The following is a 14,822-nucleotide window of genomic DNA, read 5'->3' on the forward strand; positions in this document are numbered from 1 at the left end:
TTTTGTTTGACTCGAAAATTGATGTTGATCCTGCATCCAGAGGTTTCCATGAGTATTCATCAATTTGGAGGCTTTTGGTGAATCAACCTAGTATTCCCTGGTTATTTATTCCTTGGTATGCGAAGGCTCACTGTCCACACATACTAGGTTTGGCCATGTCTAGCTAGATATATATATATAAAACTATGTGTACTAAAAAACTACAAGTTTTGTTAAAACATTTTATTACTTAAAGTTTCGTGCGTTAGGCTTGCACTCTTCAGATAAAAGGTTAAAAATAAATATTCCACTAGCAGTTGTATAAAAGATAAAAGCCAGAGTCTTAAGTAATACTGTTTCTTAGCAGGTATTTACTGGCATGACGGCAACTGGATAGCATTTCGTTGCCCTTATTTAAGGTGGCTAATTGAGGCTTGCATGTTATGTAATACTTCTCCCATATACAGAGTTTGCATTTCTTAGTGGTAGGGCTATAAGATCTTGCAGTTTTTAAGATTGACCATTTGATGTTGTGGTCTAGTCCACTATCCTTTAGTTGCCATATATATTTACTTAGCTCTGTGGCATTCCTTTTTGATGTATGGTTGAAGGAAGCCTTATGGTTGGTATATCTAGTCTTGAAAGATTTTTGTGTCAAGCTGACGTATGTCTCTTCTGTTCCGTTGTTGGTGGTGACTGATGCTTGGTATATGACATTGTCTGTTAGGCACTTGCCTTCCATAGGCCAGCTGGCTCTATTTCTACAGTTACATGTCCTGGAGTTGTCATCACCACGGTAGGTAATTACGAAACTTTATTGTAAGCGTTGATATGGAATTTAATATTGGACATGCACCTGTAGCTTAGTTTGATTGTATTGGCATTAAATAGTTTATGCAGTTTATGGCCAAGCGGGAATTCTGTTCTTATGATGTTCAGGAACTGCTTTCCTATGTTGGAGGCAACATTCATACTATATGGCGGGTTATACCATATTATATTCCGTCTTCGCTTTTGCTTGTTATTGGTGGTCTGGTCGGGTTCTGGCAAATATGATAGTTTGTAGTCGTACCCACCTTGTTGGAGTGCTTGTTGGTATGTGGGAGCTATTCTTTGGAAACAGTCCTTGCTGGAAGAGAGTGTTGACAGTCTCTGATTTATTGTTCTAGGTATGTTCTTCAATATGCATGATGGGTAGTTTGACCTTGCATGTACATAGATGGGTTTATCTGAAGGCTTTATATATGGTCTATATTCTCCATTTGTCAGGTTAAGTGTAACATCCAAGAAATTTACAACTTTGGAGTTGGCTTCTAAGAGTTACCTGCTAAGAAAGAGTATTACTTAAGACTCTGGCTTTTAGCTTTTATATAACATTACTGCTAGTGGAATATTTATTTTTAACATTTTATCTGAAGAGTGCAAGCCTAACACACGAAACTTTAAGTAATAAAATGTTTTAACAAAACTTGTAGTTTTTAGTACACATACATTAGTTTTATATCAGCCCTGTTTTTATTCAAAACATTGAGCACTCTTTTTACGAATGTGTACAAGTATAACTTATATATAAATTGTTTCCTCATCCCGGTTAACCTGTATGGGTGGTAATTTCTGCTCTAACGCGAGTCTCCTAGTAGAGACCTGGTAGTTTGAGCACTCGCCTCAAGATCTTAGCTGTTCCCAATAGCGGACCTTTCTGCAACTCACCTGAGTTGATTGCTGTCGGTATTTGGGCAAGCCACATTTTATGGGCAGGTGTTATTGCGCCCAGTGCCCCATTGACTACTGGAATAACAGGTGTTTAGTTGTATATATATATATACACCACAGTTTAAGCAGAATTTTTACCATAGTATAAACAGAATTAATTGATTCAGTAAATATGTATGTAAAAAATTATCGGTCATGATATAATATAAATGACAACTGAAGATATTTTTGTATGAATCATAATAGTGCAGGTTATTGGAAAATCTTAGATTACTTTAAATGTGAATTCTGTCATCATGTGGCTAACCACATATGATGTTATGTTACTATTTGAGGTTTGCATCTACCTGGCTGCAACTGGTTACATGAGTTTTCTGCCAGTCTACAGAACTTTCTGTATTATTTATGTATCTACCTAGGAGATCTCTTAGCTCTTTAGCATCATAGCTGTAGCATCGGGTGGCTATGCATGTAGGAGCATGGAGAGCAGGTAGGGCGTCATTTTGAACCATTGACCGCTAATCTCCTCGCCGCATTCCCTCATTTGTGTGTTCTGTGTTGTGTTCTCAGTTGAGAGGAGATATTTGTGCCTGCTTTGTCGTAGCTTTTATTATCAGTTCAATTGAGGTTAAGTCAGCTTTGATACGGCGATGAATCATTCTTCATCTTGTGGATAGAGGCTCGAAAGCATTCTCAATTGTGTTGCAAGATCGAGGGGAGCAGTATTTAAATAACTGCTGCTCAGTTGTGAAACCATGGCTACCATACGGTTCATGAGCCAGGTTTTTAAGGCAAATATTTCATCACCCAATACACAATACGGAACGTCCACCCCACCAACTGGTGCCGCTTCTGTCAGAAAAAGTCTGTTCATATCTAGCATATCATAAAGCTCAATCTGGCTGAAGATCCTGGCATCATTGTCTTTCCCGTAATGTCCTATATCAACCTAGGTGAACTTGTATTGTGCATCACACATGGCCATTATTATGGGTCTGTGAAAGTTTTTTGTAGTTGTATTACATGGATTTTCCAAACTTGGGACACTCCAGTCTCACATTTTTCTCTGTAACGAAATCTAATGAAGGTCACACAGGTCTATTTGTGTTCAAATTTCTGATAACATTTTCCTGCATTTAGTGCATTTGGATTCTAGACTCGATCCAGTGGTTGCAGTGGTGCTGTTGAGTGTAAAGGGACAAGCTGTCAACACTGAAAACACCACCTGAAGAAGCTTTATGTTTGTATAGATAGTTTCTCAATGCGGCAGGGTGACTGTTGATGTGTCCCACTACACCGTAAAGCAAAGCTCGGCTAGACAGATCCATACTTTATACCACCAGCACCACTTTTATATCTTTTGTTCACTGTGTAAATACATAGTTGCACAGAGTTGCGTTGACTGGTATATACAATGGGGCTTATTTGATGGCGAGTAGTCTACATTTTGTTCTCTCATTAGCAAGAATCGTCTACAGGTTGTATACTTGTTTTTAGTTGCCACGCAATAATAATCAATAGTAATAGTGTTTAAATGATAGTTTAGCATGAACAGGACAATCGCAGGACTTGTCTTCTCTTGTCTATTCTAGTTTTGCTATGGCTCTTCTTGATCGTATTCATTGTCAATACAGTCCAGCAGTTCTGAATCTTGCCTTTCAATTTTGCTGCATAAAAATTAGTAAAACTAATTCTTCAAGTCCTTTTCCATGTTTTTTTCCTCTGATGAACCAACAATGAAAATGAAAAAAACTTTATCTATTGTTTTCAACAAACACTGCTAAATAACACAGGACTGGTCAACCCAATTTGAACAGATCTCCCCATCCAATCACAAACCAGGCAATGCTGCCCAAACCAAAACTTGTCTAAGCTAAACCGATTCGCGCGTTGGCAACAAGCCAATTTATTAGTGGAGCAAGAATTGGGTTCACTGAGTATACAAATGAAACCGGTGGGTAATAAGTCGTTGTTGAAAGTGCGTAACATGCATGTGATGCGTGCATGTAACCTTTTTCAGATACAGTTCAGCAGTTCTGAATCATGCCTTTCAATTTTGCTTCATAAAAATTAGTAAAACTAATTCTTCAAGTTCTTTTCCATCTTTTTCTCCTCTGATGAACCAACAATGAAAATGAAGAAAACTTTATCTATTGTTTTCAATAGGTTCTGACAGACCTACCAAGTGTATATTGATATCATTTGATGATCTCCAGCATCTTACTACTGATGAATACACAACAGTGATTAGCGCAAATGAGGTTTGATAAATATATTTCTTATTAAATTTCGTGTATCCACTAGTTTTCTTTTGGGGACATAGTACAGTGGTGTGCATAAACTTGGAATCACATTGTTTTGTTCACTCTATATCGAATGGATCTTCCATTTGCTTTCTATTTTCCGGCCAATTATGATGCCATGCCAGATATTATATATCAATCGGATCAGCAGAAGATGTGCTTTCAAACAATGGAAATTGTTATGTGAGGAGACAACCTGGAGAGGAGTACAGCCCGGCTTGTACGCTACCAACCATCAAGTACCCTACTGGAGTCATGGTATGGGGTTGCATGACAGCTTTTGGTGTGGGAAGACTCTCCATTTGTGAAGGCATGATGAATGGAGACAAATACATCAAGACCATAGAAGATGTCATGCTTCCAAGTGCTCGGAGTCTGTTCACCAGCAACGACCAACCCTGGTACTACCAGGATGACAATGCACCCTGCCACCATGCCAAGAGAGTCAAGGAGTGGATGACCAGAAGTAATGTGAGGGTAATAGACTGGCCAGCACAAAGCCCTGACCTGAATCCCATTGAAAATCTTTGGCAGCGTATTGGTGTGATAGTCAGCAAAGATGAACCAAAGACAAAACGGGAGCTCATAGAGAAGATTATTCATGCTTGGCATCACATCATCACTCCTGAAGAGCTCAGAAAGTTGGTAAACAGCATGCCTCGACGGTGTCAGATGGTGATCAAGAACAAGAGCTGGCCAATAAAATACTAATGCTCAGCTCAAGACACCTTACCAGTCCTTCTGAAGACCAACAATAACCCAACGGCCCTTTTCAGGGCCACCAATTTGTATAAAAGAGTTTGTTTGTATCCTATTTTATCAATTTTCACTAACAACATTCTTAGCCTGCAATAAGTCTGCCTTTAGGTAGATCCACCCCCAGCGATAAAAATCTGAGAATATTTTCGAATATTTGGCATCATCTTGTTCATCAGAATTTTCCCTTTCAAATTATATATATATTGATGGGGTTGAGGCACTTAACTCCAAAGAATTTCTTAGACAACAGCATATAAACATACATATTTGAAGATTTAACTGGTGATTCCAAGTTTATGCACACCACTGTATATCTTTGTTTGATGGTTTTTTGTACACATGAACTGCCAGACATTGCGGCAAAAATGTTATTGGCTGTGAAAATGTTGTTTTAAAAGTTCATTTTACTGACTAGTTTTTTGATATGATAGCCAATCGCAGGAAGTAATATGGTTTAATAATACAAAAAACAATATTTGGTTTCGCTTACATTTTTTTTACTTTTTCCAGGTTGCGTTTTTGTTCTTTTAGTTAGCATATTCTACAGAGTCTCTCAAGCATGTGTTCAGGTAACTCCTAATAATTTTTTGGTGTTTCTGCAATATCCATGCTAAAATTCATTATGTAGCCAGATGTTGCAACACAGGAAGCTCTTGTGTATGATCTATTGATATCTGGATATATTACTTATGTGTATGATTTATTGATATCTATATATATTTTAATAAACAATTCCATAAAAGATGGATAAAAGTAAAGATCAGTAAAGATTGCAATCTTTACTCGACTAAAAGAGCAAGGCAATTGTGTATATATGTGAATAATAAATCATAATTCGCGAATGCATTTTTGTTGGAAAGTAGAGTTCCAGTAGTTTAAAAAACCAGCCACAATGTTACTAAGAGTTACGTCACAGGAAAAAGCTAAGAGTAAGAATGTTGTAACTTTTCAGGGTCAGCTCGGATTTGGGATCGCCTTGTTTATAGGCCCAACAACTGTGGTGTTTCAGCATTTTACTTTTTTTTTACAAATATTTACGTTTATTTGAATTCAGACTTGCTGGTCGTCTTTAGGAAGCTGTTTTATTTTGTCTTTGGCTCTCCTTGAATTGTCAAAGTTTTTTCTTTATGATTCATTTCCTTATTTGTTTTTGAAGTAATCTACTCTGTGACAAATTGGCCTATTTCAAGTGTTGTCAATAACACTGAATCATTTTGTGCTGTTTATTTATCTTGTCAGTATATGTTTCCTATGCAAATGATTCGTTGTTTACTACTCCATGATGTCACCTTACTATTTATAAATACTTCCTGTTATACCACCATCGATATATGAATGCTGCTCTGGGTTGGATAAAATATAATTATTCCTACCACCAGGCCAACATACTAAGCTCTCTGCAAATATAGTAATTAATACCTATAACATGAGTATAACATTTGGCGACGAGATAACAATGGCAGCTCAGAATCTGAGTCAACCTACAGTAGTTGAAGGGAAGATAGTCTTTCTTGGACAGACTGGAGAGCTACTTCTTGTTTAAGAAAACAGCGGAAGATATGTACATATACTTAGAGCTGGGCTACCTGAATCAAAATTTAAGACATTAATGGACCTTGTTTTCCTTAAGACGCCATGAGCATTGAAATACCAAGCATTGGTGGAGGTCTTACAGCATCATCATGGGGGGCACACATAATAAAATGGTAAACGTAAAATAAATAAAACGTGCCAAGTTTAAAGAGCTAAAAAGGTCTGGACAGGAGTCTGTCGACGATTTCATGGTGAAGCTCAAGCATGGAGCTAGGAACTGTCAGTTCGGTGATCGGTTAGAGAAAAACCTGCTGGAACAATTCAGAATTGGAGCCAATAGCAAGCCAATTTGAGACAAGATTGCTGTAATGCCGATGGATGAACAGCAGAAGTTGAGGTCAGTGCTAGAGGTTGCTACACAAGTGGAATCAAATGAGAAATTTGAAGTTATCTTATCAACGAGTAACCAGGTGCAGCAAGTGAGACAGCGCTACAAGGAGAACTCCAAACCCAATGGTAAAGAGAAGCCTGTGAGGGGTAGAAAACCACAGCAAGATACATTATGCTACAGATGTTCTTGTTTGGCCATATTGCCAGTAGTCAGCAATGTCCGGCTAGAACTAAGGCATGTAACATGGGTCATGAAGTAGGACATGTCAAATTTAAGTTCTGTAAAGAAACATCTGGTAAGTTCCCGACCCAGCGACGATGAGTAGACAGCGTCAATGACGCTGATGTAGCTAGCAGCAACTACGATGAAGACGGAATGTATACTGTGAACCAGATTAGCGGACACAAGATGCCATGATGCAAAGGTGCTAATCGAGGATGAGACAGTTTTATTCATTATCGACACTGGTGCTTGTGACAATATTATAGACATTTCGGCTTACAATCAAATCAAGCATAAGGTGAAGCTGACACAAGCTGATAAAGAATTGTTTGCATTCAGCAATAGCTCAAAATTAGATTTTCTAGGCAGATTTGATGCCAGTATTTCACATGGAAAGTCTGAGGTGATGACCACAATATTTGTTTTTACTGATCAAGCCAAATGCCTAATGAGCTATAACACTGCTGTGCAGTTGGGTTTGTTTTCTGTCAGCAGTGATGTTTTTAATTCTGCGGTCACTGATGATGACATCATAGGTAGGATGACATCATCCTTAATGGTTTCAAGGGTCTGGGTGAACTGAAAAGGTTAAAGTCAGACTTCATGTAAATATAAATATAGAACCAGTCGCCCAACTAGTGCGTAGATTGCCATTTGGTTTGATAGGTAAAGTAAAAGAAAAGCTAGACGAGCTGCTGGCTAACGACATCGTTGAGCGCGTTGAAGGGGTGGGCAATTATTGGGCGAATCTCATAGTAGCTAATGATGCTTTGGAGAAAATTTAAACTAGCAATGTCTGATACCCAGACACTCGTACATTTTGATCCTATTGTCGAACTAACAGTAGTTGCAGATGCAAGCCTGTATGCAGTAGGCTGTGTTCTGTTGCAAGGTTCATAGGGTGCTCAAAATGTTGTTGCGTACGGTCATCGAAGCCTCAGTGAAATAAAGCGTAGGTACAGCCAGACTAAAAGGGAGGCTCTAGATTTGGTTTGGGGTTGTGAGCACTTTCAGATATATTTACTAGGTACCAAGTTTAGTTTGGTTTCTGACCATAAAGCACTAGAGTTTATATTTAACCGACCGACATCCAAGTCCGTACCCAAAATAGAAAGATGGGCTCTCAGGCTACAAATTTTCAAGTTCATAGTAAAATATGAGCCAGGCTCTACAAACATTGCTGACCCACTGTCTAGGCTTTTTAATAGGCATCCATTGCAGGCTGGAGCACCTAATGTAGCTGAAAATTACATAGGACATGTAACCCATGAGTCAGTACCTAAGGCTGTTTTGGAAAGCTATCGTAGCTAAATCTAATTTTTGCGCAGAAATCCAATCGGTGTGTAAAGCCATTCGCGAGAATGATTTGAAGTTGGTGCAATATTGGCTACCAGTCTGTTCAAATAGAATTAAGTGAAGTTTAGGGCATGGTACTTAGAGATAACAGAATTGTAATGCCAGTCAAGCTTAAGAAACAAGCACTTAATTTAGGACATGAGGGCACCAAAGAATTGTTAAAACTAAACGACTGAGATCCAAAGTTTGATTTTCCTTCTCGCACTCATTACACAAATCATCTGTCCTGTTGTCAAGTGTTTACGCATACAATAATTACTCAATTATTAATTTCAAATTTAGGCACTCAAGACAGCTCATGCACCGCATGCTATGCCAAGCTTATAAAGTAATGACTTTGTCAGCCACTCTGCCAACATAATCTCTGTTTGATAATAGGCTGATGCTACAGCTCTCTCTGCTACCCTTCTGAGACATGATGGTACTTCGTTTCGTACTTCATTGATGTTTTATCTGTTTTTATTGTTTGATGTACTTGCTGTTGGAGTATTGTTGATTGTATTGGTATTCTAAATCTGAAACAGTTGTCTAAGCCACATAACTTCTTTTGTCTTGGAATAGCAGAGGTTTCACTGTTTTAAAACTGATTTTGTGTGTAGAGGAATTGCTACTCATGTTTTAGCGCTGCGTTGCGAGAGAGTCAAGGATCACTGGTTCTAAAATTTGACTGTTTTATTGCTACTGGCGAATTGTAACGTGAAACCTGAAAGATAACACAAAAATGACATAAAATATAAAACTGATTAAAGCTTCTAAAAGTACATGAATTGAGTGCCAAAGTACCAAAATGAGTGGAATGTAATGATCAAAGCCAGGTTTGAAATGAAATACAATGATTGAGTAATATAACAGCGTACCATTTGATTTCATACACAATGCTTCAGTTCATATAAAACCTCTCCAGTTCTGTTATTGGGCAATAATAAATGTTTCTATTGTGTCTACTGACTATCTAGCATTAATAATTTGGTTCATGTACTATTGCATTTGCTGCCGACATCGCATATCTTGGCAGCTGAGTAGTGAGTCAATAACTGAGTTATATTGGAGGGTTGTGTGATAAGCTGAATATCTTTTATCACATTTTATTATTGTTTACACCATTCGTTGGAGTAGTTGACATCTAAGGATACAGAATTTCCGTGGAAACCAATTCATAAGGCCGAGCTTGCCTGATAATGAAGGCATTAGCACATAGGCTGCCAACCACAAGACCATTAATAAACCTTTTCAGAACTTATGTATTCTTCTAGCAAAAATTCTTTACATTGTGTTTTAGGCAGTTTAGAATTTTACACAATTTTTCACTGGTTTGGAACAAACTATGGGACAGGTTGATATTCTAAGATGAGAAACAAATTAAAATTTAACATACACTATTTTAGAACTCCTTCAATAACTCTATAAAACTTGGTAGAATTTAAAAGGCACGAAGTTTTCTGGCACTTTCAAACAGACTTTGTGTGCTTGACACTCCTTGACTTTTACTCGGCTGCCATCTGAACATTGCAGTAGGGGTAGACCAAATAAAATACTAAGCTGCATAGTCAAATGGGTCAAGATTGGTTGATTTTTAAAAATGTTTTTAATAACTCCAATTGCGTACTAAAGTATGCAAAAGTGGGTTTGACAGATACTTTTGAGTTGTTTTCTAATATATTCCGATTCAGCAGTCAATAAGGCAACAGTCGACTGGCACATGGTTAGCCAAACTGTGGGACAAACTGCACAATATAATACAACTTCACTGGTTGAATGCCCAGTCTCATTACCCCCCCCCAGCTAGCATCATTTTATTTTTATTCTCTAGGTCTCAGTCTGGAGTACCTAAGTGTGAAGTTCCTTATACCGCTCAAGTAACCAAATACCCACTAGTCGCTGTAAGATGTTGCTCTGTCTGGCAGCTAGTAAACTTGGAAAGTGCTCTCCCTGCATATGATATTTTGGTATCGATTATGACAGCTAAATACAAGCTGCTCATCATGGATTGGTTCACGGTTTGAACCACTGGTTTACTCCAATCATTCTTAACTAGTCTAAAATTTACCACTGCTGATGCATTCATCTCAAACCTCTTTAAGATATGTTTGGTTGAGACATATAGCATCTTTATCTGACACAACATTAATACCTAGCACGTGCTACAGACCTACTCCCGACTGCTAAGGATTCTTTGGCAGCACTCATTTTTGATTGTTGCTGTCATTAACCAAATCATCAACATACCAAGCTATGATTGGTTTCACATCATGAGGTATGTGAATCACATCATGGTTTCACATCATGAGGTATGTGAATCACATCATGGTTTCTCATCATGAGGTATCACTCTAAAGCTATGAGCACACTAAAAGCGAATTAAGCGAAGCTGTAGCGGCTGAGGCGTCAAACGAATGTCACCTCAAAGCGCACTTGGTGCGATATCATTCGCGTCACTCAGAGCAAATTTATGACTTAGATACTATAGGATACTAGACCTTAGTAAATCACAGATGAGACTTTGTTTTGCTGAATACCACCATTTGCTGGTGGGAACTGCAAGTATGGAAGAGCTAGCTGCTATTGCATTTGGCTATGTTGATATGAAAAGGATAAAAAAGTGAAAAGAAGAAAATACTGGGTGCATCCAACGGAAAGATCTACTGAAGGTGCTTGGACTATATTAATGAAAGAATTTCGTGAAGTTGTATCCAAGTATACATGACAAATGTTGAACATAATCTTTGAACATAAAATCTACATTATTCAATTATTTAAAAGATCTTGGTAAACACTGCTTATGCTCTGTGTTGGCTGCAACTGTGTAAATATGGTATTCTGGCGTTGTTGTGTTATGGTGCTTTGTGTAAGCCAACGCGTGAGCGGAATCGACCTTTAAACAAGATTTCTCTTATCTCTTTCATTACAAGTTGCCTTCAAATTCATATTTGGTGGCTCTGCATTGTTCAGCTACCTCCTTTCCAAAACGACCACAGTCATCGTCCACTACAGTGACTTTTGGGTTTATAACTGGTCCCACTTGTAATTCCACAGAGCTGCATGTACACGCTGCACGCTATAATTATACAGGGTAATATTTTATAAATATGCTGCAAGTACGCATGTGTCCTACTGCATCATAGGTTTACTTACCTAGCAAGAAATTCAGTCTCAAACTTTGCTTCGACTTGGTCTTTCTTTGCTTTTTTGTTTGATGGCAGTGTACTGACACATGAATCAGTATCGCTGATGTGGCTCATTGATGTTGAAGAAGTAGATGGAAGCTCTACATGCCCTATGCTTTCTGTGTCACAAACTTGCAGCCTTGCAGATGGGCCCGAATTAATAGTGTCCATAGCTTCTAATGAGCTTTCTGATCTGAAATTATGAAAAATGGACAAAATTATTGATAAATGGGCAAGAAGATGACAACTCCATACATATAAGAGTTTTGTTTCTGCATGAGTTGTACATGTACATACGTGCTACTCTCTCTGGTGTACAATAACGCAATTCTCATCTCAAATATAGCAACATTAAATTTGTAATTTTATTTATTGGCATCGTTTTAAAGCTATATCTTGTCAAAAAGTCAGCAAATGTTTATTGATGTTAGGTAAACTAATACTTTGGCCTTTGGTAAACTAGTAATTTGGCCTTGCCAAGTATAGCTCCAGCCTTGTTAAATGGTTCCACCACACCCATCTTGGAGTGGTGGTGCCAGCTGCAGCTCCCGATGGTTGCTTCTGCTTGTTACGCTCTCTAACATAAGTATCTCTTAAATTTCTAAATCTCTTTTTTGTTTCATTTCCATCTAAGTAACGAAATTAGTGTAAACATGAAAGACAATAGGCTCTAGAGTACACATTGGTATATGTGGTGACCAGTTTTAGCAGTGGCAGTAGAGTATTCAATCAATGCAGGAAAAAAGCCGTAGGCAAGTAGGATATCATAATGTAATATCAGTACTACAACTGTGTACTGAATCTGCAATGCAATTATTATTGTACATACAAGTATTTATATTATTATTATAAAAACGAATACAGTACACAGCTTTGATTAATAAGGTGATGTTGTTAGTGATGTAGTGATATAGTGATGTTATTTGCATTAATTTGAATTAAAATATATTAATTATTATTACGATTCATTTACTTACCAGCTAGCTTTAATTCTTTTGTGATTTCTCGCCAGTTATTCCTCTTGATATCTTCTCTTTTATAATTTGTGCCTTTGATTATAGAGGCATGGCCTCTCTCTTACTAGCGCAATGAGTTGCTCTTCCATATCTGATCACGCTACTATTATTAATTAATTAATCAATTTATTATTATTAATACACTGGTGTTTGGTACAACCACACTTGCAGTTTTCGCGGTCTGTGGTCTTGGAACAGCCAATAGCGTGCAAGAGGTCGCACCCAAAATCAAACTTTTTTGAACGCTTAAAAACGCCACAATCTTGCGGCTGCCGCTTCGTCGCATAGTTTCACTTTTGTATCACATATATCGTATCACGTATCATATATACACTAATCATCACCTGACTGACAGAAACACTCCTGTTTAAAAAACTCATCTAAAACTGCATTCCAGTATCTAAGCGCTTGTTTTAGCCCATATATGCGTTTCTGTAATTTACACACAAACCTTTCAGAACCCTTCTGGTTGTTTTGTGTATATTTCTTCCTCAATGTAACCACTCTAGATTGCCAAGCCCTAACTTCAACTGATGTAAGCAGGTATAAAGGCATGTGATTGTGTATTGTGGTCAAATGTATTTCTACCATTTAGTACACCATGACACTAAAATTATAACATATAGTTGATAAGTTCGCAGTGTAAACAATATTGTAATATATCAGATTAAGTCAGCAGCATACATATGCGAATAGTATAAACTTGATTATAACAGCAACATTAACATACAGTAAAATGTCAGGCTCGTGGTTGCATGATAAATACAAAATGCGATAACATTGCAGTATTAAATTAATAAACTTAAATGCCTTAATGCAGCCTTTAATCCTGAAAGTTATTATTGTAGGAAGTTGCGTTAGGCTATTTATTTTGAGCTATACAATTAAAGGACTTCACTGCTGGTAAATGGCTGGTTTATTTGCTTTCACCACTGAAATCCAAAATTATTGCGCTCTTGAACAATACATACAAGAAGTTGAGTGTATTGCACTTCCCAATCCGTTAGATCTGAGATCCAACAGATTATCGATTATTAGTTGTATGTGAATGGTATGTTTATTTGATAAATATGCATATATCGTGAATCTAAATTAAAATTAAATAAAGAGTAAATAGTAAGAGAAGTAACAACAAATTTGGTAGCAATTGAGAGTAGCATAGACCTTACCTTGACAGACTTTACATATAGCTGGCATTTCACACTGCCTGTAGCTGTGGGCAAAAGTCAAGCAGGGGAAACATAGTTGTTTATCCTTTATGAAAGTTTGTTGTCCATTAAAGAAGAGTCTACCAAATTTGTCACATTCTGCGGCGGAGTGGTTTTCATATTGCAATAGATGCACTCCTTAGTACTGGTTTCGCTTCTGATGCCTCGAGTTGGTCCATTATTCTGAGTAAGTTAATGTTAAGTTTTTGAAAGTTTCTGCTTTGCTTGCTAGTATCGTTTGTGTTAGAGGCATGCATAGGTGTCGGCATACATAGGATTGCACGACATCGCAAGTTCTGTACTCAGAAACTTGCCAAGTGTTTCAAAACTCGGGCTTCGGTAGTATTTTTTTTATATATGGTAGCCTTTTGCATCTAATTATGAATTTAGGCAGCTTAACTAAGATTTGTTCATGTACCTCATATTTTTCAACAAATGAAAGCTTGTCTATACAGACTTTTGCAGTCTTGCACAACAGAAGGAAGTCTACGAACTTCTGCAGTCCATCATGGTCTCTAGGTTTGATGGCAGACCACTGTTCAAGTTGGCTTTTAAAACCTTGAGCAATTGAAAATGGATCACCAAACCTGGCGTCTAACACTGCTCTGGCTTCAACATGGGCAGTCTCACTTTGTAGGAGAAAGTACTCACTAGAAGTTTACAGCTTCTAGAGCTTTTCCTCCAAAATATTTACCCATGTAATCTAACTTTTCGGAGTCGGGCAGCAGTTTTGTACCTATCGGGTTATCAAAGTTAAGCGCCCAATGAGGATAATATAATGAATTTCCATCAAATACCTTTGGCTCTGATAGCAGTAGTTGATATGCCATAGCCACACTCCTAACAGGTTCTGCTGAGATATGCTGCCCTGAGCTTGTATTTTGCTGTAAGGAAGTAGCAACCGGAGTTGTGTTCACCTTGCAATGCGAAGCTGTAGGAGGCCTAGTCATACATTTTTGATTGAAAGTTTGTGTGATAGGCATAATTATGTCAGGTTCAAGACCATCATCCTTAAATTCAGAGTGTAATGTATGTGGGACCTGATTGGCAGCATGGTTTGTTGCTTTCTGTTTGCGCGGCTTTGTAGTTACAGGTGGCTTGCTAGGTCACTTGTAGAATGCAAGGAGATGCAAGGTTCAAAGCGTTTGGTGGTGCATGAAGTATTTGGTAGCCATTGC

At 37.8% G+C, this 14,822-nt stretch overlaps 1 protein-coding gene across 2 annotated transcripts in view; it reads left to right on the plus strand.

The window, feature by feature from the left end:
- The window catches only part of LOC137394561 (L-seryl-tRNA(Sec) kinase-like), a 100,859-nt gene that overhangs the window by 18,493 nt on the left and 67,544 nt on the right, over positions 1 to 14,822 (plus strand). Inside the window, exon 2 of one of the 2 annotated variants that reach the window (XM_068081287.1) lies at positions 3,859 to 3,953. The exons of the other annotated variant lie outside the window; for it this stretch is intronic. Coding sequence (XP_067937388.1) covers positions 3,859 to 3,953 — 95 coding nt within the window. The remainder of the gene's footprint in view (positions 1 to 3,858; positions 3,954 to 14,822) is intronic. 2 annotated transcript variants of the gene reach the window in all.

Source organism: Watersipora subatra, chromosome 4, assembly GCF_963576615.1.
Source record: "Watersipora subatra chromosome 4, tzWatSuba1.1, whole genome shotgun sequence".
Lineage (NCBI taxonomy): Eukaryota > Metazoa > Bryozoa > Gymnolaemata > Cheilostomatida > Watersiporidae > Watersipora > Watersipora subatra.